The 22,547-nt window shown below is 51.1% G+C and overlaps 2 protein-coding genes across 2 annotated transcripts; both read left to right on the top strand.

Annotated features, from left to right (window-relative positions):
- The first annotated feature begins 585 nt into the window (after window positions 1–585).
- Window positions 586–12,331, top strand: hecw2a (HECT, C2 and WW domain containing E3 ubiquitin protein ligase 2a). Its single transcript, XM_052081977.1, has 29 exons — window positions 586–1,668; window positions 2,031–2,138; window positions 2,390–2,484; window positions 2,626–2,692; window positions 2,893–3,062; window positions 3,509–3,648; window positions 3,751–3,851; window positions 4,073–4,872; window positions 5,123–5,417; window positions 5,550–5,642; window positions 6,216–6,366; window positions 6,771–6,877; window positions 6,953–7,077; window positions 7,371–7,556; window positions 8,134–8,268; window positions 8,878–8,983; window positions 9,066–9,162; window positions 9,246–9,329; window positions 9,391–9,476; window positions 9,571–9,691; window positions 9,797–9,910; window positions 9,995–10,147; window positions 10,216–10,314; window positions 10,670–10,799; window positions 11,020–11,166; window positions 11,257–11,371; window positions 11,557–11,642; window positions 11,966–12,078; window positions 12,183–12,331. The coding sequence occupies exons 1-29, from the start codon at window positions 1,290–1,292 to the stop codon at window positions 12,292–12,294; spliced, it is 4,515 nt and encodes a 1,504-aa protein (XP_051937937.1). The 5' UTR covers window positions 586–1,289; the 3' UTR covers window positions 12,295–12,331.
- Window positions 12,332–16,375: 4,044 nt separating this feature from the next.
- Window positions 16,376–21,544, top strand: stk17b (serine/threonine kinase 17b (apoptosis-inducing)). The gene is made up of 7 exons (XM_052082037.1): window positions 16,376–16,961; window positions 17,893–18,105; window positions 18,616–18,754; window positions 18,845–18,971; window positions 19,231–19,279; window positions 19,351–19,530; window positions 20,252–21,544. Exons 1-7 carry the CDS (start codon window positions 16,831–16,833, stop codon window positions 20,493–20,495), a joined length of 1,083 nt encoding a protein of 360 aa, XP_051937997.1. The 5' UTR covers window positions 16,376–16,830; the 3' UTR covers window positions 20,496–21,544.
- Window positions 21,545–22,547: the final 1,003 nt, after the last annotated feature.

Raw genomic sequence — 22,547 nt, 5'->3', positions numbered from 1 at the left:
AAGTAGGGCGTAAAAAACCTGGGTTTGAGTTTTCCAAGTTTAAAAGTAGGATTTCAAGACTATGTTATGCACGTCTGATGTAACAAGTCACTCATAGCCCTTTTCCATCCCCAGAAATTGGTGCTCGTTGGGCGAAGAGCCGCCGGCGCTCTGCTTAGTTGGTGCTTAACCAAGTCCTTACGGAAAATGTGTTGGCCTTTCCACCGGCAGCCGAGAGGGAGCGACATCACCACGTCGTTGTAAAGTGTCCAAACATCACTGCTTGCGCCGACGTTTATCCAGGAGCGCCTCATGCCCTGTTAGCAACTTAGCATAGCATCGATAAACTTGTGTGTAGTCTGGGATGTACCGAGAGAAAGGAAATTCAACGTCTTGCAACATGCGGACCGTGTGTGGATTTATTATTATTATTTTTTTGCCATGCGCTTCAATGTCTTGATGCGAAGAACGATTGTTTTGCATGGTCCAAAACGCCGCAGCTTCAACTTGCAAAAGAGAGTTGCGTCGATTGAAGCGGCTACTCCACACGGTTGAAACATTGGTTCCGATCTGGCACTCAGCTTTAATTTGACGGTGGACCCGCCGCACGGCAGGCTTCTATTTTGGCCTTCTGACTTTGCTTCCAGGTGTCTCAGTCACGTGGAGGGATTCTCATCATTGCAGCGGTGCTATTTTCAGACCGTCAAAGCAATCAGACCCTCCTGTCATTTCCCCCGAATTGATCTGTAATCCGCAACGGAACAGAGATTAAAACGTGGAAACGGTCCAGATTGAGAATGTTTAGCGAGTTCATCGCGAGTGAGTGTTCTTCTGTTGTATTTCCGTGAAAAGCGACATTTTCCGGTTTCACTTCGATGATGACGGACGATTGCATTTTATTCTTTCCTTTCTGAGATGATGGACCGAAATATGAAATGCTTTCATTTTTGTGTTGTTTTACTCTGCCCAGGCGTTTACACTCCAAAGTCCCCAAAAGGGCGATTTCGTTTGTTGTGTGGAAACCTGCCTCACATTCAGTCCAGTTAATCAGTCACATTGCTCAGACAATGTGGTTCTGTCATTTCGTGAGTTCTCCTGTCCTCCCTTGCCTCCAGGACCTGACCAAATATTTCAGAACACCGGAGAGACACAGAACTTGGGTTACAATGGGGGGACTCACGTTCTCAATAAAACCCTCCCGAAAACCTGCTCCGTCCTACCGAAAAGCGTCCCACGTCGATGGCAGTCACCGATATGCGTCCCGTCTTTAGAGACCGCCGCCTCCCTCGCTAAAGCATTCAAGAAACAACATGCGTCCGTCCCTCGCCACCGCCGTCCTCCCAGCCAGGACCCGCACCCACAACGCACCCAATTTGGCAATCGGGGGCCGCGAGCACCTCGCGGCGCCCCGGAGACGCAGCCCCAACCTTCGGCACACTCTCAGCCCGGAGAACCTCCGCAGTCTGGCGGAAAGGGGCGGGGCCTCACTGGATGCCGTGTCTGTGGTGGGCGGCCCCGTCGGCCTGTCCCGCGCCAACAGCGACACCGACCTGGTGAGCTCGCAAACCAGGTCCTCGCTGACAGCGTCCACCCTGGACTTCACGCTGAACCGGGGCCAGACCCTCGTCATATCCTGGGACATCAAGGAGGAAGTGGATGCCACCGACTGGATTGGCCTCTACCATATCGGTAAGACTGTAATTGTGGATTTTTGTTCTGAAAAGGAATATATTGACATGGAATGAAGTTTGACATTTTGTTTCCAAAACAACAAAAACAAACAATGCCCTTGGATGATCAGATATGCAACATGAATAAAAGTAAACAAATAACAGTCAGGGACAGGGTTGACTTGACCATATATACAGTATATATATATAAAAATGTGTTCACATTGTCTTATTCGTGTGTTGGATGTACGCCTTTAATGGGTGTGACGTTTTGTATTTGTGTCTGACTGTTTTTTGTCTTCTTTCAACTGTTCCTGGACAATCAGCATTCGGGGCACCAACTGCTCTCAGGTTGTGTTCTGGTCTCCCATTATTCTCCAGATGAGACCAGTCCATCAAACGTGTGGGATTGTAAGAACCGAGGGATCAACGGCACCCAGAAGGGTCAGATAGTGTGGAGGCTGGAGGTGGGGCCCTACTTCATGGAACGTGAGTAACTCAGATGAGGCCATGGATACCAGTTGCATCATAACAGGGCGCATGAAGTAAGAACACGAATGAACATTTGGAGTTAAAGCAGCCATTTCGGGCGAATCCCGGGGTTTGCTCTTTGGCAAGTTCCAAGGAGGGCACTCACCCAAATGAGACAAAGAGGCAGAAAAGAAATCATGGGGGGTGGGGGGGGGGGGCTCATTCAACACTGCTCACAGCACCAACTGTTTTTCCAACCCATCTCACAGCGGAGACCAGGATCTGTTTCAAGTACTATCACGGAGTGAGCGGAGCCCTGAGAGCAACGACCCCCTGCATCACTGTGAAGAATACAGCTGTCCTGGTGTGTCACTTCTGCAGAGAACCCCCCCACTCCCACACCCGCAACCCCGACCGCCCTGCCACCCTGAATTGAAAGAGTTCACAATTGTTTTGCCCACGTGCAAATAGAACCACGATTTTGAATCATCATGACTTTTTTTAGGTGGAGGGTCTTGCTGAGCAGGTGGGTGTCGAACATCCTCGGAAACTGATAAGCTTCACGTTAACAGGTGAGTTGACATGTTTTCATACGTTTCAGTGCTGTACACCCACAACCAGATAAATATGTGTGAAAATAAGATGACTGTACAGTAAATCCCCCCAAACTGCGGTCCAAGTGTTCAATGGTTTGGATTACGGCACCTCCACCGACACCACTCGGCGTGCTACTGAAATGTCCCAAGTTCTGCAAATTGATTTGCGCTCGCAGATCTGCGTGCCACCGGCCTGAAGAAAGGCATGTTCTTCCATCCGGATCCCTACCTCAAGATGTCCATCCACCCTGGGAAGAGGAGTGTCTTTCCTGTGTTCAGCCACCACGGACAGGAGCGTCGCTCGGCCATCATTGCCAACACCGTCAATCCGGTTTGGCACGGCGAGGTCACTATGACATTCTTTCAGATCAACCCCAAACAAACCCTAAAAGCAACATTGACTCGAAGCCCAAACCTTTCATCCATCACGATACCGAAAGGATAATCTCACGATTACCTGACAGCCGAACGCTGAACCCATACCCCGGCCCTATTCCTTCACTCCGAAGCCCTAAACCTTAAACCCACCCTATCCCTCCCTAAGCCGTAACCTCTAACCCTTCAGTTCATTTCCCATAAGGGGAGCCTTAGCCTGAACCCTTACTCCCTAACCTTCACCCCATAACCCACTAATCCTACCTCATGCCTTTGAACCAAAACCTTCACCCAAAGAGCAATTGAGTTCATCACCATACCATCTCCCCTACCCGTTAGCCCCAACCCTGTTTTCCTAAACCTGCCCTACCCCCAACTACACTCCTAACCCAGGTCGATGTGGGTCTCTCTTTCCAGAAATATACATTTGTAGCGCTGCTGACAGACATCCTGTACATCGAAGTCAAGGACAAGTTTGCCAAAAGTCGACCCATCATCAAGCGCTTCCTTGGCCAGTTGACCATCCCCGTGCAGCGGCTTCTTGAGAAAATATCCGGGTAGGTAATCTCCGGCCAAATGTGGTCTTACTGAACTGAAAAGTAATACCGGCCTATGCCAAAATAATACATAGATAAGTCCGACCTTTTTCTGTGTCTCAGAGTCCAGCCTGTGACTTTTCCCCTGTGCCGACGGATCCCCACGGAGCACGTCAGCGGACAGCTACAGTTCAAAGTTGAACTCACTTCGACAGGACCCGATGGTAAGGCATTTGGGACTGAGACACGACGCGAATAGAAGAAAAAAAAACAATTGACTGGACCTGTGCCAAACCCTCCCGATATATTAACTGCCGATGTTTACGTCTTCAATTCTAAATGTACCACAATCTCCGATGCGAAGCATTTGAAAGTCACGTCAAACTAATCTTACAACATGACCCTTGAAAATAGATGGGTCACAGACGATTTTCCTCCTGTCCAGGTGCCTCTCCAGATTCCATCATTGGCCTTTCGACCTTCAATGGAGCTCCGGGGACGCCTTCAGATGACGAGGACCTTCCCCATCACCTTCCAGGAGTGGTTTCACCTGAGCCCTCCCCCACCGGATCGCAGAGTTCTCAAGGTATCTGGGAAGGCGGGGCAGCAGCGGCAGCCTCCCCGGAAAAGGAACTGCTACTCGTCAGAGCCGGGGCGAGGTTTTTCGACCGGGGCGAGTTGCTCCAGAGGTCTCTCAGTGAGGGTCTGGATGCTATCGAGGCCCCCAAGGGTCCCGGGGAAAGGCCATTAGGTGCGGCCTCGCCAAAACTGCGCTCCAGCTTCCCCACGCACACGCGGCTCAGCGACATGTTGCACATCGACTCGGATGAGGATGATGAGCGCTCCGGGTTTGGAGAGATGCCTCCCATGCTGCCCTCTCCGCTGCTACTTAATGGGGACCCTCCGGATAATAATAGCGGTCCCGATGACGACGTGCCGTCTCCTGAGCTGCAGCTGGTCCCGGAGCAATCTGCCAATGAAGAACCAGAGACTGCCCAGGTGGCCCCCAAGGTGCAGGCCAGTCTGGAAAAGGAGGACATTCTGGAGGCAGAGGTCTTCTCCGAGGCAGAGGAAGCACTTTTCACAGAGGCCACGTCCCGCACCCCTTTGCCAGAGGGTGGAGAGGCGGGGAGAAGACCGACCGAGGAGCCTTCTTCAGAGGTGGACACGTGCTCCATGGCCACAGCCCCACAGACGATCGTGTCTTCCTCAGATAGTTGTCCGATCACGTTGACCACAGCTCTGGTGAGTTCTTGGTACTCTTTCAACCCAGTGATCTCCTTCTCTTTCGCTGTTGTTCACACCATTTTGGGAGTGCCACTCTACGTTTGTGGACTCTTCAGTGTTGGGAAGTAACAAAATACAAATACTTTCATTCTGTATTGAGGTATGTTTTTCAGGTTGTTGTACTTTAATGGGGGATTTCTTTATCGGACTTTTCTCCCTCCACCCATGAAAAAGTCCTACTTTTTTTCCCTTTCCGCTAACCTTGTAGGAAACAGATGAAGGGGCCGATGCAGCCATCGATCCGGGGGGAGATGCGATCGGTGGCACCCCGCCGTCCACTCCGCCTGTAGGCTGTGAGGATGACGGGCTTGGCATTTGTCCCGAGGCTGAAGGAGAAGCAGCCTCGTCGGCTCTGGAATCCCAGGAGATAGTCGTGAGAAAGCTGAGTCTGCGGGCGGCGGGCGGCATGTCCGAAGAACCGGACGGCGATGAGTCTAAGCCGCATGAGGAGACGGGATCTGCGGAGTCCGAGCAAGTTACCACAGAAACGGATGGAGAGGAAGGTATGGCGAGGTCTTTTGACTTTTCCGCAGTCATGACAAGCCTTAGGCTCCAACTTCACATGAACTCCAGCTGAATGAGACACAAGAACTGTACTGGGACATAATCCTCAGTTTACGTTTGTCTGTACCCAGGCACGCCTGTCAACGGTCACCCTGTTCGGTCGCTTCCGTCTGTACGGCATGATATTCACCGTTACCAACGAGTGGACGAGCCCCTGCCACCGAGTAAGCTTTTATGTCTCGATGGCTGGGATACCCGCTTCTGATTAGGTGGATCCTCTAGTCGAGTGCAAGCCCTGAAATTCACTCAAAATGGCTGAATCCACCCCAAGTAGCCAACTTCTTGCTCTGTGTCAGGCTAGATACTTTTTCCGTCCATGCATGTGCACTGGTCGATTGGTGAAACTTGTGTCTTGCACCTGATGTTTGGATCCAACTTTCCAACTAATTGTGAGCCCTAGAATTGAAGCAAAATGGTCAATTTCCTGTTCCCATGCAGGCATGGCTCCGCAAGAGTTATTGAGGTCCACCCAGTTTCGTGTTGCTGTGTTAAAGTTTTTGTTGTTGTTTTTTGGGTGTTACTCTGTTCTGTCTTCTGTTGAGCTGGTAAAATAGGGTTTACGTCTGGAGATTGACTCAACCGGTCAAAAATCCTCCACTTCTTTTCCATCCAACTGGTAAAATTCTGTCGGGTATCTTCTAGCGCACTTTTGTTCAATAAGTCTTCAATGAAGTGCAGCTTATGGGATCTCCTTTTGGAAGTTGACACTGAACGCAGCCCTGCGTGTGTTCTCTCAGACTGGGAGGCCCGGATCGACAGCCATGGCAGGATCTTTTTTGTGGACCACGTGAACAGGACCACGACGTGGCAGAGGCCAACTGGACCCCCAGCGCCGCAGGGCCTGACCCGGTCCAACTCCATTCAGCAGATGGAGCAACTCAACCGCAGGTGAGCGTTGACAAAAATGTGAACTTGTGCAGCAATCGGCATCATGTTTTCTCTTCCCCACCCCAAAAAAGATTCCAAATTAGTCATATTTGCGTCATTTTGTACGAATCATTTTGGAGAAAAGTGAAAAAAGAAACAAAGAAAAAACAGATCCGAGGAGCCACCCTTGCTGGGTATGTCATTTAAAACCTTTTTCGTGGATTGAACTGGTAAGGTCATTGTTATTTTCTGCCTGTGAATCCAAGAGTTGTCTCCCAGAGTCGCTCAGGGACATTCCTTGAAAGGATGCTCCACAGAGTCTCAATAGTACGAATAACTCCTTTGAGGAACTGTTTTTCTTTCTTTCTTTCGGAAACGCAACAGCTCAAACTCGACACCGTATTTTTTGTCCTTTCCCGAACCAGATACCAGAGCATCAGAAGGACCATAACCAACAGTGATAGAACAGAAGAAAGCATTGCTGACCTGCTCCCTGAAGCAGAACCCGAACTGATCCCTCACTCCATTTCCGGTCGGTTTGAACACACCTACGGTAGACTGACATTCTGCGTTCGACCAGCATGCCTTTGCCTTTGCTCTCTCGTAGAATACAGACGAGACGGCGTCGTCGCTCACTCGAACGGTCGTTCCCGCCTGTCGTTGCTGCTCCAGTCGCCCAGCGCCAAGTTCCTGTGCAGTCCCGACTTCTTTACTGTGCTGCATTCTAACCCCGTCAGTGACCTCCGCTGCTTAGTTCACCTGCACGCCGAGTCCCATCATGTCCTTAGTTGTGTCCAAATGTTCTGCATGGATGTCGTTTTAAGTCATGGCAGCAAACCCGGGCCCCGTTTGAACAAATCCCCTGATAGGACTTCGATGCCCTCGGAGCCTTTTGGTGCATGACGAGGCCTAGTCACAGCAAACAAATCGGCAGACTTAGATCACCTCCGCTCGGCAGGGGGAAGAAAATAGCATCAAACGCGTGTGGGTGAGCCTTCAAAGCTCAGTCTTTCTCTCCTCTCCAGAGTGCCTACCGCATGTTTACGAGCAACACCTGCCTGAAGCATATGATCAGCAAGGTGCGGCGAGACGCTCACTACTTTGAGCGCTACCAGCACAACCGAGACTTGGTCACCTTCCTCAACATGTTCTCCAACAAGCAGCTGGAGCTTCCCCGGGGATGGGAAATGAAACACGACCAAACCGGGAAGGTGGGTGGGAGCCATTTTCAGCAATCTGACAATGACCCCCGTAATGACCTTTCGTGCTAGTTTCCACACACTTTCCCCTCCTGACCGATAGCCACGACTTGCGCCGTGCTCTCTATGCTTTAAGCCTGGGGTGTGACATGTCTGGTCCGTGACCTTCCACTTATTGTCAATTGCAGGTCAATTGCATGCTCTGTGGGTTTGGGTCGTTATCTTTGTTCGTGTTTTGGAGTGTTTACTCCCCTAAGAATAGGTCAAATGCATGCTGGATAGCGTTTAGGTCGGGAGAGTGACTTGGCCTCTCTACGAGCTTCATTTTGGCATCGTGTCACGCTGTGTACGCGTCCTCTAGAAGGGAACACATCACTCTGATACCAAAGGTCGTTGAAAAAATGAGCTCATGCTGCAGTTGTTGAAGTGTGGTGTCAAGTTGTCTCTAAGAGGATAATTGCTTCCTCCCAGATTCCAAAGATCAGGTCGTTTGTCACGGTAGGCTTCGCGATTCCAGTTCTTGGGAGGATGGCGGTGCGGGAGGCGAGCGCCGAACGGAACTAAAAGTATTTGCGTCTCGCCCCCTCAGCCCTTCTTTGTGGATCACAACTGTCGTTCCACAACCTTTATCGATCCACGGCTGCCTCTCCAGAGTTCGCGCTCCACCGGGCTGCTGGCCCACCGCCAGCATCTGAGCCGCCAACGCAGCCACAGCGCCGGCGAGGTGAGTCACCGCGCGTTACCGCAGTGACGGCCCGGTGGTCATCAGGCACGCGGCCGGCTTGTCCTGGGCTTCACTCCCCGGTTGACGATGTTTGTTTCTTAAAAAGAATTGCAGTCGTGCCCTGACATTTGAGTCGAATGGATCCCTCGACCACGCTCATATCTCAAGTCATCATCACCGATTGAAATGAATGGCATTGCCGTTAATCCGTTCCAGCCTCCAGAAAACAACACAGAACAAAGCATTTCTGTCGTCTTTTTGTCATGAGAAAAATAGCGCTCCAAAATGTCACATTTCACAAAATCAAACCGTGATGGCAGAAATCAATCGACTCAAAAAGGAAAAGTGTTTGTCAGCATTTCCTCGACTTCTGGTGTCTACCTATTCCCCGCTTCTCGTGAATGGAGTTGAGCCAGCGGCCACTATACTAAAAAAAAAAACGCCCGATCGTCGGCTAGTATCTCGAAAAATCATGAGCGGGGGTCACTTGTGTCTCGAGACCAGTCGAGGGCGTAGCCCGCCAAAATGATAGAACAAAATGAGCGAGTGTGTGCATGGGTGTCAGAACTCGGATGCGATCTGAGCCTTCAGCGCCTCCTTCCGCCGCAGGTGGCCGACGACTCGCGGCAAAGCAACTCGCCCGCCGTGCCGCGACCTTCCAGCACCTTCAGCGGGTCCAGTCGCTCCGGCCAGTCCCACGACGTCGTGCCCGTGGGTACGTGAGCGGAAAAAACAGCACGCCGGGCCACGGCCACGCCCCTTTGATGTCGTCTTTCTTTCTCGTTGTGGTCCCGCAGCCTACAATGACAAGATTGTGGCCTTCCTCAGGCAGCCCAACGTCTTTGAGGTACTGCAGGAAAGACAACCGGAGCTGGCCAGGAACAACTCACTCAAGTGGGTCCCGCTGTCTCAGCATCAGCATCGTCCACCTTGAATTCGGTGGGGGGAGCCTCAGTGAGTCTGTGGTGTGTTTGCAGGGAAAAGGTGCAGTTCATCCGCAGCGAGGGCGCCGTCGGGTTGGTGCGTCTCTCCGGGGACGCCGACCTTGTCATGCTGCTCAGGTCAGTCCTGTGCTCTTTTGAGTGAGATCTCTCTGGATTCATTAGATTTTTCCCTCCGCAGCTTATTTGAAGACGAGGTGATGTCGTACGTGCCACCTTTGCTCCACCCAAATTACAGCCTGTCCTCATCTCCTCAGAGTTCCCCGGGTGAGACCATTTTTCTAGCAGCCTGGACCGGGGGCGCTTCTGTGGACTTTGGACACCATTGTCTCTCCGTCTCCCGTATGTTTTTCTCTGTTAGGCACCCAACGAGCCAACGCGCGTGCTCCGGCGCCCTACAAGCGAGATTTTGAGGCTAAACTGAGGAACTTCTATCGGAAACTGGAGACGAAAGGATATGGACAGGGACCGGGGAAAGTCAAGTATGTGCAACCTTGGGGAGGCGCATTTGAAAACGCATGGACGGATAGTGCGCCGCGCCGCGACACGCCGTTAACGCTAACAAGCGCGGTGCACGTGCCCCTCAGGCTCATCATACGGCGGGACCACCTCCTGGAGGACGCCTTCAACCAAATCATGTGTTACTCCCGCAAAGACCTGCAGAGGAGTAAACTTTACGTCAGCTTCGTCGGCGAGGACGGGTGAGAATAAGCGATCGTAGGCTGACTTATGGTCCGGCGGAAATGGAGGCGGATGATGTGATTACGTTTGGGGGCCGGGGGCAGGCTGGACTACAGCGGCCCGTCGAGAGAGTTCTTCTTCCTGGTGTCCAGAGAGCTTTTCAACCCTTACTACGGCCTGTTTGAATACTCGGCCAACGACACGTACACGGTCCAAATCAGCCCCATGTCGGCCTTTGTGGATAATCACCACGAATGGTGAGGCGGTGAGCTTTTACGAGCGTTTGTCGCAGCTCTCGGAAAACGCGTGTGTTTGGTGTCCCAAGGTTTCGTTTTAGCGGGCGCATTCTGGGACTGGCTCTGGTTCATCAGTATCTGCTGGATGCCTTCTTTACTCGTCCTTTCTACAAGGGGCTGCTCCGCATGTAAGTCCTGCAACCGGACGCTTTGCGACGAGCGCATGCCAGCACTTAAGAACTGAATCTTGATGTCGTTTAGGGTATCTCATCCTGCCCACATTTGGGGAAATGCGCTCGCAGGCCACGTGCGCCACTTTTTCTGGAATTGACAGTCGTGTCATTTCAGCTTGCGCAACTCTGCGGAATTTAAGCTGGTTTTGATGAACTGCATTTTGACCCGAGCCAACATTTGTGAGAGTGATGGCAGTCGAATAACAAATCTGTGCAATTGTGGGGATGGGGGTTTCATTTAACCCGGGCAACTTGCGCTGGACTTGATCCCGCACTACTTTGGAGATGTTTTACTTGCTTACTCATGCAGACCGTGCGACCTGAGCGACCTGGAGTTCCTGGACGAGGAATTCCACCAGAGCCTGCAGTGGATGAAGGACAACGACATCGAGGACATGCTGGATCTCACGTTCACAGTCAACGAGGAGGTCTTCGGACAGGTGCGCACTTGAGGCTCAACAGCCCACGGTTAAAAATCTCTCCAAAGTTGCGTCGTTTGAAATCAACTGACTGGAAAATCCACCCACGTTACACGGGTTAATGCACAAGTCATCTGTAATTCCGGCACGTTGCGCCGGTCCAGACCAATTTATCGAAATTCCCCCCCCCCCCCAAAGTGCGTCCGGTGTACTCCATTCCAGTACTTGTTTGACCGTGCAGATCACCGAGCGAGAGCTGAAGCCCGGCGGGGCCGGCATCCCCGTGACGGAGAAGAACAAGAAGGAGTACATCGAGCGCATGGTCAAGTGGCGCATAGAGAGGGGCGTGGCTCAGCAAACCGAAAGCTTGGTCCGAGGCTTCTACGAGGTGCCGCCCACTTCCGATGAGCCGCAAAATTCGCCGCATCCAAATGGCAACTTTTGCATGGCCTTTCTGCTGCGCTCGGTATCCGTTCAGGTGGTGGACGTGCGACTGGTGTCGGTGTTCGACGCCAGAGAGCTGGAGCTGGTCATCGCCGGCACGGCCGAGATCGACCTGGCCGACTGGAGGAACAACACAGAGTACAGAGGAGGTCAGTGCGGCAAGTGCCAATGCTCACATTTGGCGGGGAAAAATCAGGCCGGAGGAAAATATCGTGCGGGAGCAGAATCATTTTACACCCATAAGGTCGATCCAGACGAATGACGGCGCGACTTGGGTCTTGTTATTCCTCTGACGCAAGCTCCGTCACCCCCCCCCCCCCACTCCCTCTCGCAGGTTACCATGACAACCACATCGTGATACGCTGGTTCTGGGCAGCTGTGGAGCGCTTCAACAATGAGCAGAGGCTGCGACTACTGCAGGTGGGGCACGTGGACCCGCACATGCGCACATGCGCACATGCTGCCACCGCCTGGCCATGAGGCTGTACTGCCTTGACACAAAACAACAACAACAACTCATTTGCTTTGGCATTCGCAAGATGTGGCTGGCCCGCCGAGTCATTTTATGCGGCCAGCGAATGCTTGCTGCTTCAATTGCAAATAACCCCGACGTCCCCATACTGCGCAGGTACAAATGAGACCACGTTAAAGCCGGCCAAAATTGCACACGTTGAAATGAAACTCCTGCAAATGGCTGCGAACATGGCGTCGAGCTCTTAGAAGAATGTCCCCCGCGTGTGTAGTTTGTGACAGGTACGTCCAGTATTCCTTACGAGGGCTTCGCCTCGCTGCGTGGAAGCAACGGACCCCGCAGGTTCTGTGTGGAGAAGTGGGGCAAGATCACCTCCTTACCCAGGTAGCTTTTCCCAGACTGGCCACAAAAAAGTTGAAATGTTCTAATTTCGAGGCCCCCCCCCCAAAAAAAAATAATAACCCTCCATCTACCTGCATGTCTTCCAGAGCACACACTTGCTTCAATCGGCTGGACCTGCCACCCTACCCATCCTTCTCCATGCTCTACGAGAAGCTGGTGACAGCCGTGGAGGAGACTAGCACCTTCGGTTTGGAGTGAGCCCGCCTCCTCCATCCCCCCCCCCCCCCCCCCCCCACACACACACAAAGACATGTCACTCCAACCAAGAGAGAAAAAGCCCACAGTGTGTTTTTCAAAAGCGGCACGGTGGTATTATTCTCTCTCCGGTGAAGTGCGGTCGGTTTACTGGATTCACTTTGTGTCCTCCTGCACCTTAAAGCGAGACAATGAAGAAGCCTCTTGGGACCTCTCAACTGCGTCTGCTAAATTCACACGTCGTCGCATCGCTCGTGTTTAACAGCACGGAAGAATGACATTTCTGCTGCGGAAAAGAGGAGAGACGGCCAAAGGCGCTTTTGCTTCGAGACTGAATGTAGTGGATGTGCTTTGCAACCCTCCTGGAACGGTCTCGCTCCTTCTCCGGTTTTCCGATTGGCTAGACCCGTTTTGGTTTCCCGATCAACGAGTTTGTTCATAACGGGCCCAGAAACACGCCCGCCTGCACTCAATGCCCATTGCCCTCTCGGTTGCGCCCCCGCCAAAGTTAGAATCCGCCTCGCCGTTTTCATCCATGCGTCCATTTTCCAATCGGCTTCTCCTCAGGAGGAGGAGGGACCGCGGGCGCGCCGGACCCTATCCCGAGCGTCTTCGGGCAGCGGACACCCTCTGCGGGTGACCGGCCGATCGCAGGGCACATGTCGCTCACATTCATACCCAGAGTGTCCAGTCGCCAGAATCGAACCCCGCGCCTGTGATCAGACATGAAGCGTGCGTGTCCATCATAACAGGGCGCGTGAAAACGTTTGGAGTTCAAAGTCCGCCATTTTGGTTTCAAGCACAGCGATCTGAAGCAAATTCCAGGGCTCGTCCTCCGATAGGCTCCCACTCGACCATCGCGTGCCTACGCGTTGACGTCTCAGGAGGGTTCAATCAAGGCTCCCGCCTAACCAGTATTGTAATCCCGACATAAGCGCCGGCCCGTTTCAACTCCCGCAACAGCGCAGAGACACGCAGAGACACCCGATCCTCAAGGCGTGCTTTGCCACAAAGCCACATGCGCACGCTCCACTGCACGGATATGTTTACGAGCCTGACACACCTCTCGGTCCCCATAGAAATTCTAAATCCCTCTCAACAGAGCCGGTCCGCTCTCGCGCGGGTCGCTTTGCAGAGACGGGCGACGCCCGGCCAAAGGTACGCGATGGAAGACGTGAACGTTTTACAAACGGGATGCAATGTTCGGCCGGGATCCCAAGCCGTGACGGGTGTGGAGCTTGGACGGGACCGCTTTTCCGTGTATGACTTTCACAAGTTCCTCGACGAAGCGAGGCGCTCGAAGACTCCACGAGGAGTTCACAAACAGCTTTGGAGCCGTACGCGATCGGGAGAGGCGGACGAGTCACTTCAAGTCCCAAAAAGTCAAAACTATTCGGCTTGCCGTCTGGGCCATTATTTACTTTTCGTGCCAAATTTGCTGACGCTTCTGTTGCCCTTTGCCTTTCCCCTGATTGCCCTACAAATTGCTCAGAAGAAGCTTGACCGTGTCATTCAGTGAAGAATGATGAATGACGTTAACCTGGGAGGTGGCTAAGTCCGGTCCTGAAGATTCGGTTTTCGGCCCCTCCTCCAAACACACCTACCGGTCATTGAAATGATCAGGGTTGTCATCGGGCTTGTGAAAAGCCCCATGACACGTTTGTCGGAGTAGAGACCGAAACAGCCTCTCCAGGACCAGACTTGGGCACCCCCGACGTGGACTTTGCGTGAGAAGCAGCGTACGGTTTCCGGCCGGCTCGAGTTGCATGTTCCCGCCTAGACAACAAGACCCATTCAATCCGCCAAAAGGATCTACCTAACTTACGACTTGTGTGACTTCTAAATCCACGCCGCTCACTACGTTTGCCTTGACAGCATGCGATAAAAGAGACACAGCTAAAAGTCCTTAGCCGCAGTCTTACACTTCCTCGCTAGCAAAAATCATTTCTTTTTTTTTTTATACGGGGCTGCATGCAAAATGAAACCTTAGTGTACAAACGAGTGCGGTGGGGCTCCAGCGGCCGAGTGCCGGCTCCAATAGCGCTAACGTGTGTGCCGCGAGATGCCGCGGCAAGATTTTTTCTATCCCATCATGCATGTGAGTGGTTCTCGGTCGGCTCTGTGAGCTGCGCCGGGGGCCGTTAAAACCTGTGACGGCATTGTGGTCTAGCTTGATATTGCATGCGCCGCTGTTGCAAGACACTTACTCGACTGTCCTTACTAGCTTTTTCTGCATGACGATATTGTTATCAGAAAAAAAAAGAGAGAGATGGAGATGAATTGTTGTTTTGGGGTGTTTGGTTTTTTTTTTTTCCCCATAGTGGAAATCTCGGTCATGAGTCCCTCATGCTTTACCTGGTCATACTCGAGGGTTGAACCTGAGAAGGAGTGCTCGCATGGTAGCGCGCTTCAGTCACTTTGAATGAGCTGTGGGAATGTGCAATGCGGCTTGAATGTGTCTCGTATGGCACGTTAGCGCAAAACGTCACTTTCCCCCGCGTGTCCTGCCTATCTTAGTCATAGGTCGATGGTTATCGCTAGCGAGATGGCGGTGAACCCATAGGGCTGTTTTGACAACAACAACAAAATAATAACAATAGAAAAACACACATATGTGGACCATGTGTGCAGTCATCATGTTTGTCTCTTATTTGTATAGAACTGTAAATGTACAGCCTATCTGTCCTGTTGTGTGTACAAATATATATTTTGCACTGAATGTACCAAAGGAGCTCAAGAGGTCTCGCGTTGGTTGGGTCTACTTTCATTTCGAATCCTTCGCCGTGCCGTAGGTCGCTCCACATGTGATGGGAGGATATTATTCCAATGTGACTCTTTTTATTTTTTAATCAAAGTGGCCATTTTTTGAGTCAATTTGGTTATTTCCAGGCATTCTCCAAAGACTTTGTCTGCTGGATTTTGTTCAGTTGTGACCAAATTTGAACCTTATGTCCTAGAGCAGGGGTGTCACTCATTTTTGTCAAGGGCCACATTCTAGTTACGGTTTCCTGTAGAGGGCCATCCTGACTGTGACACTAAACACATTTTGCCTCGTGTACTTCCAAATACAAAACAACTGATGGATAACTACTTTTGTAATCACGTGGCAAGGTTAATTATGAATGATATCTTCATATGACATTTTGAAGTTCTGGTCAAGAGTTTAGCGACAATCGTCAAAGATGACTTTCAAGATTTGCTTCTGATGGCCACATAAAATCAAGTGCGGGGCCGGACCTGCCCCTTGGGCCTCGGGTTGGACACGTGTCCTAGAAGGACAAACAAAAGCTAAATTGCAAAACGTTTGAGTTTGCGTCATTGCGTGTGGGTGCAGCACGGCAGTGAAGCTTGACGACTTGACAGGAGAACAAAAAAAAACTAAAGAGGAAACTAATAACTGTGATGAGCGCAGGCGTGCCAAGGCCTGATCATTGATGTTTGCAGCTGAAATAATTTTTTTAAATAGTATTATTGTTGTTGTTTTTGCATGATGTGAAATGTTTTTATTTACAAAAAAAAACACGAAATCTATTGCTTATTAACATAAAGAGGTACTTTGGATTGGTTGATTCTTAATTTATGTTTTGCTCTTTCCATGTTCACCTGACAAACAAAAAACAAAAAGTGACTCATTATTTTGTTTTGTCGTTGAACACACACAAAAAACGGTAGGTTATGCCATTCAAAATGTAAGTTCGTTTCAAACAGTAAATGTCAAAAGAGTACTGTATTTGATTTTAATCTTTTATCGGTTGGCTTTACATGACTCAAGTTTGGTAAGGAGCGTTCGTAAAGAAGGGGCATGGCAACTTTTTAAGTAAATGCATTCGTGATTTTCAATGACTTAAAAAAAACAACCAAGTAGTGTACTTATTGGGTTACGCAAAATCATTCACATCAGTCACATTCATTCGACAGATGAAAATATTTCAAATTAAAATATCAAAGTACCCGCATCAAAATCGCATTCAAGTTTGATTGCCACTTGAAAATGGAAATAACAAACGATACAAATATCATTAATTCATTGTAGATTTGTTACTGTGCTTTTTTAAAACTCTCAAGTATGTTTCAATGCCGTTGTTAGTCCTCATTTTCAAATTGATTTCCGCCTCCCAGTTTCAAATGAAACCAGCACAACAAAGGTGCGCATGCGCAAGGCAGTGACGTGTGGAGAAAAGTGTCAAACGAGAAGGACGTTAAAAAATAAGGAGGAAAAAAGTGAAAAGGGGCAAATGGACGGAAGGGTTTCTCAAATTAACTTGAAATGGTTGACTTGAGCCGTGGGCGAGCGGCTCGAAGCGCTAATAGATGAAGGGACGTGTGCTTGATTGTCTCTTTTTGGTAGGCGAGCTCCTCCTCCTCCTCCTCCTCCTTCTGCGTAAAATTGACCAAATCTCGAGTGGAGCTGACCGCGGAAGCTAATCGGGCTAGCATGGAAGCAGGAGCCGGCGGCCGGCGCTGTTAGCTTCGCTTTGCTCACTTTCGAGTCTCCTTTCACCGTTCAGTATTTCGTCGCGACCGATACTGGAGGTGAAAATGTCTCGGAGGCGGCTGGACAGCCGTAGCGGGTTAGCCGCCGCCGGCGGCGGACTCCTGACCGAAAGTCACACACCGATCAGCGCGGAGCCTCTGGACGCCGTTTTCGAAGTCACCGGCGAGCTGGGAAGGTGAGTCGCAACACTTGTGCAAGCTTCCCAAACTTTTCATAGGACGCGTTGACCCGAGGACCACCACAATAATCCCAATGCCAACTAAACAGGAGTAAAAATGATGCCCCTAAAGAAATTCTGAACTCGAAACTATTCGAGCGAGCCTCTCCGTTTGACGCGTAGCATCCCCATTTTCGAATCCACACCATTTAGGAAGCTACTCTTGATCACTGAAAGCAAAAGACTGGGAATTGTTTACAACGCGAGCCAATTTAACACACGCACACAAATTGTGGACCCCCAGGGCGAGACTCACAAGGAATACCAGGGCCGTAGTTTGAAGAGCCCTTGCTAAACGAGGGCGTGGAGCTTAAAGTCTGTGCCGGAAATGCTGAAAACAGATTTTGTTATCGTTCGGATTTGCCCTGTCTCCGCGGTACAGTACGCGGTGGTTTCATGTTACCGTCGTCCAAATCTAGGTCACTTTTACGCTCTGTTCTTGTCCCTGAGTGGTAAACATGAACTTTGTCCAACCAGTTCTAGCGGTTTGCCTCCTCTTTGTCTCAGTTCTGTTATTTCTGTCGTCAAAAGTCTGCCCTCACGACAACTCGATTGGAACACCTTCTTATCCCGTTGACGTACTTTTGAGTGGCACATTTTTACCAACTCTTGTGGGAGAATTTCTCTTGCCTGAAAACACTCAAAAACGTACCGCTTTATCAATCGGATCTCGCAACTCGCTCGGGAGTGCCAACTCGAAAGTTGAGCAAATGTGGTGTTGTTCACGTTTTAGAGAGCTCTCTTCTTTTCATGGTGGTTGCACCTCTACTGAAGGTTCATTACATTTAGGAAGCGTGCCGTAGCAAGCAGCCATTTGGGGGTTTTGATAAAGCCAATGAATGATTGAATGCGAACGTTCCACTCCATGTTTGCTTTGCTATCGTCCAAGGGGCAAGTTTGCGGTGGTGAAGCGCTGCGTGGAGAAAGCCACGGGCAAGGTGTTCGCCGCCAAGTTCCTTCGCAAAAGGAGGCGAGGTCGCGACTGCCGGGCCGAGGTGGTCCACGAGATGGCCGTCCTGGAGACTGCTCGCAACAACCCCAGAGTGGTCAACCTGCACGCCGCTTACGAGACGGACCACGACATCGTCCTCGTGCTGGAATAGTGAGTCGCAATCCAGGTCATGTCCGGAAAGGATTTGCTTCTTTCTCGGCTCGGTTCTGCTGCCGTCATGACCGAAACCGAGATTGCCCTGAAGGACTTGAATACGCACTTGATGTCCTTCAGCTGAAGTGTGTGTACATTGCCCGTTCAACAATATGCACGTCCTCTACTTAAGCGATAAGTTCCCTTTCGCGCAGCCTCAACTAAACAAATATTTATTCACCCAAAGAAAATGTAATTTGCTGATGTGTGTTTGAGAGTGGTTCATGCGGCGGGCAGGGCGGCAAATTGTAATTCCGGTCACCCAAAAAAAAAAAAAAAAACAAATGTTTCCACGAGTGTAGTCCGTTTGTTGCTTGGAAATGTCGTTACCAGGTCGTGGGCTGTGCGGGGGCAGGGTGATGTGAATGAGATGACATCTTTTTAGATGGAAGGCGCCCCCAAGATAGACTCGAGCCTACGATTGGTTTCAAAGTTCCGATGGACAACGTCCACTTTTCTCCCTCCCAGCGCGGCAGGCGGCGAGATATTCGACCACTGCGCGTCTGACGAGCTGCTGCCCGAGGCCCAGATTACCCGTCTGATCCGGCAAACGCTGGAGGGAGTTCACCACCTCCACCAGAGCAACCTGGTGCACCTGGACCTCAAGGTGGGTATGGCAACTGACCCGAGGCCCAAGGCGGCCATTTTGCGCCTGACAGTGATGAATGTCGGCGCGCCTCTTTTCTGTCTCACTCAGCCCCAGAATATCCTCCTGACCAGCCTCTCCCCTCCCGGGGACATCAAAATTGTGGACTTTGGTCTGGCACGCAGATTGGGCGCGGTTGGGGAGCTCCGAGAGATTCTTGGCACACCTGAGTATGTGGGTAAGCTAAAAAAAAAAAAAAGCCACTTTTGTAAAACCTCATTCTGACAATTTTAAAAGAAACAAGAATTTTGCATCCACTTTTAGTATCAGGCTTCAGTGGGCGGGGCTTTGTGTTTTGCAATAGCAGAGTACGCTTTATGGTACCATGGCAACTCGCGGCGGCGCAAAGCTATTGCAAAACTCGCGAGTGCCCATCCCTAAAACTGAACAGGAAGTAAGCCATCTTGAGCAAATTGCAATTTCTTTTCTTCACTCAGCACCGGAAATCCTCAATTATGAGCCCATCACAACGTCCACGGATCTTTGGTGAGCGGCGATTTGAACGGGAAGTTCTCTTTGTGCCTCGGTTTGTAGTACGCGGCTCGTCTTTCCCTCAGGAGCGTGGGCGTCATCGCCTACATGCTGGTGACGGGCGAGTCTCCGTTTGCCGGCGACGACAAGCAGGAGACGTACCTGAACGTTTCCCAGGTCAACGTGGACTACAGCCGGGAGGCCTTCTCCAGGGTTTCCGAGCTGGCCGTGGACTTCATCCGCAAGCTGCTGGTCAAAGCGCCCGAGTGAGTAACAACAACGGTGGCAGCGGCGCGTGTGAGCTCAGCCCCCCCACCCCCAGAATAGAACTCATTGTTTTTGAATCCAGGCCCAATGGAGAGCAACAAAAAAAAGAAATCGGAACTCAGTCCGCTGCAATATTTTATTTTTGAGCAGTTTTTTTTTCTTTTGTGATTTATTATTTAGGGACACCTGCCAATGGCTCATCCTCCATAACCACATTAAAGGTTCCCCCCCCCCCCCCACTTCATTTGGGGAACATCCTATATGAAAAGAATTCCGAGTATATCTTGGGATACTTAGCGCAAGCGTGTGTGTCGTGAACGAATGGAACCATCTGGGAAACGAGGCGGGTGTTTCCCGCGTTCAAAATGGCGAGGCACCCGCCTCCGGCTAATTTTCCGTCACCCGCAGCCAGACAGATTGATATCGCTCAACACGGCGTAAAGATGAAGCCGGCCTGATTGAGCCATTGAGGTCCCTCTGCGGCGGCTTGTTATTTTCACTGCAGTTGCAGCGCAGCGCCACTAGGGAGGCGCTATATCTCTTCCTCTCTCGGCATGTGCATTTCACATCCTATCACTTCTCCGGGACATTCCAAGTGCCATGGTTCGGATGATATTGGGCCCCCGCGCCCACTTTTTTCCCCCCACTCCCACCTTAATATAACTGTATGGTTTTGGAGTGGGCTTCACCACCACGCTAACGGGTAACTGTTGCCGACAGGGACCGTCCCAGCGCCGCCGAGTGCATCGGCCACCCTTGGCTGTGGCAGCAGCAGCAGCAGTCGTACGCCAGCCCGGGGCCGGCGTCCGGCCGCGGCGCCCGCGAGCGGAGCTGCGGCGCCAAGTGGGCGGCGCCTCCGCCCGAAGACAAGGAGAACTTCCTGGAGTCGCCGCCGCCGCCGCCGCATTCCCACGCCAAACGCTTGCGCTTGGACGAGGAGGCGCTTCTCGTCGACGGTGACTAGTCAACTCCAAAAGGAAATGGCTTTTAAATTGGTTTTAAGACCAACGGGCGACTCATTTACGCCCCGCTGAATTTGTTTATTGTGAGATTAACACAAGCCAAAGATAATCATTTGACTGACGCCGTGATCCGCTTTGGCGATCCCGTTTGTCTTGAACTGGAATTCTCGTGCCAGATGAGGGCTTGTGGTCCCTTTGTTTGTTTATTTGTGGAGATCAATGCGGTGCAAAAAATGGCCTCCGTGCTTCCGCCTTGCTCAATGGCAGTTTTGCCTAAGCCAGTACACACATACCGCGGGTTAACAGCCCAACCCCGTTGTTTATTTATTTATTTATTCGTTATTCGTAACGGCCCACACCAGTGTGGGACAATATTTGTCATCGTCCCGAGACTGGGCTACGCAAGGCGCCGCGGTGTCAAGTGTGTTGAGCGCACTGCCGCAAAGAATCCCAGTCAGAAACAGGGGGGGCCTGCATAACAGTTACGATTGTCAACTGTTTTCCGATCAGATCGGGGAGGTCAAAATCACTCAACCGTTAGCTTGTGCCGTGTCACGTCCGTCGATCGCGGAGGACGGACCGTGTTCACGTTTTTCCGGTGTCGTCCCCGCACCCAAAGATGTTGAAAGTAGCTCGATCCCAAACACTGATTTGCCGTCGTGACCGTTGAGTTTGATTGTGGCCCATTCAGATAGCAGATAGAGGAGGACCAATAAGTCCTGACGCGCGCCGGATGGCGGGCCGATCCTTCATGGACATCTGACGCCCATTGGACCTCCGCCTTTCATTGACGTCGTCCTCGTTTTCCCAGCAGATTGGGGAGAGAAAATGACTCTTAACGTAAGTAACAGGATCGTCGGTCACAGCTAATTTGATTCAGAGACGGCTTTGTGTCTCCATAAAAGTATTTTTGACTCTAATTAAAAAAATAATAATAATAATTTCCTGAGCAGGTCAGGTTTTGGAGAGATTTTCATTTGTTGTAAATGTGAGCCCAAAAAGCTTGTGCGATGCAGGTTTTAGCGTGCGTAGAAATTTATAGCTGACGTTTTAAGAAAAAGAAAAAAAAACTCCACCTCACCTTTGCTGAATTTTAAAGTCATAACGCCTATTATGACCTGTGTAATCTGGCCGTCGCCGACGGGAAAATGCGCCAATTTGTCCCGAGCGTCGCTATGTGTGTACTGGGCTTCATCTGCGCGCGTGGAGATTTTGCAGTCAATGGTGGCGTGCGGCACAAAAGCACATTTTGAGCGTTGAAATCGAGCTCAGGGTTTTTCCAAGCAACTCTCTTTGAATCGTACCGCTTTCAGGCCTTTCTATAGTATCAGTGTTTATCCGACTCTCAGGTGATGACGCGTTCCGCACTCGGAACGTAGCGCCGCGGTTCTTGCGTGCTGCAGAATTGTCCCGCTACGGTTGCGCAGACCACTCGCTCTCTGGTCCGCCTGCGGAGAAGGGAACCGCCGTCGAGCACTTAACTTCCTCATCGACGCGGCGCTTTATGCATTCACGCTTGGTTTTTGTGTGTCAGGAAAGCTCTTCTTTGAAAAGGAAAAAAAAAAACACTGCTCACTTTTCTTATTTTTTTTTTTTAGCATCATTCCTATTGTTTTTATCGGCACGATGAACTTGTACATGACATTATTTTTAAACAATTTTAAGGCATTTATAGTCATGAAGAGGCGGGGAAAGTTGGATCGCTGGAGAGTGGTGAGGAATTCGGGGAATTGAGAAGGTAGAAGGAAGGACTTTTGGTGTGGTCACGGTGCAGGAGAGGTTGAGAAGGTGGCAACTAGGGGATGGCGGGTGGCGTCAAATAGAAGGACGTCTTTCCCCGCGAGCTTGCGTATCGTTTTCTTTTTGTCGTCGACGTCATCTCGTGCTGTCGGCTGGCCAACACGGTGGCCTTTTGCGCGGAAGCGGCCGCGTTGTCGTGCGTCATGCTGTCGTCCGGGCGGAACGACCGGAACGCTCCTCGGAGGGCACAAAGTGCCGCTGCTCTTCTCCAGTTGGTTGACGCGACGGTGCCGACCAACTTGATGTTTTCCAGA

Source organism: Hippocampus zosterae, chromosome 12, assembly GCF_025434085.1.
Source record: "Hippocampus zosterae strain Florida chromosome 12, ASM2543408v3, whole genome shotgun sequence".
NCBI lineage: Eukaryota > Metazoa > Chordata > Actinopteri > Syngnathiformes > Syngnathidae > Hippocampus > Hippocampus zosterae.
The sequence above is the reverse complement of the archived record's forward strand: the minus strand, read 5'-3'. Positions and strand labels throughout refer to the sequence as shown.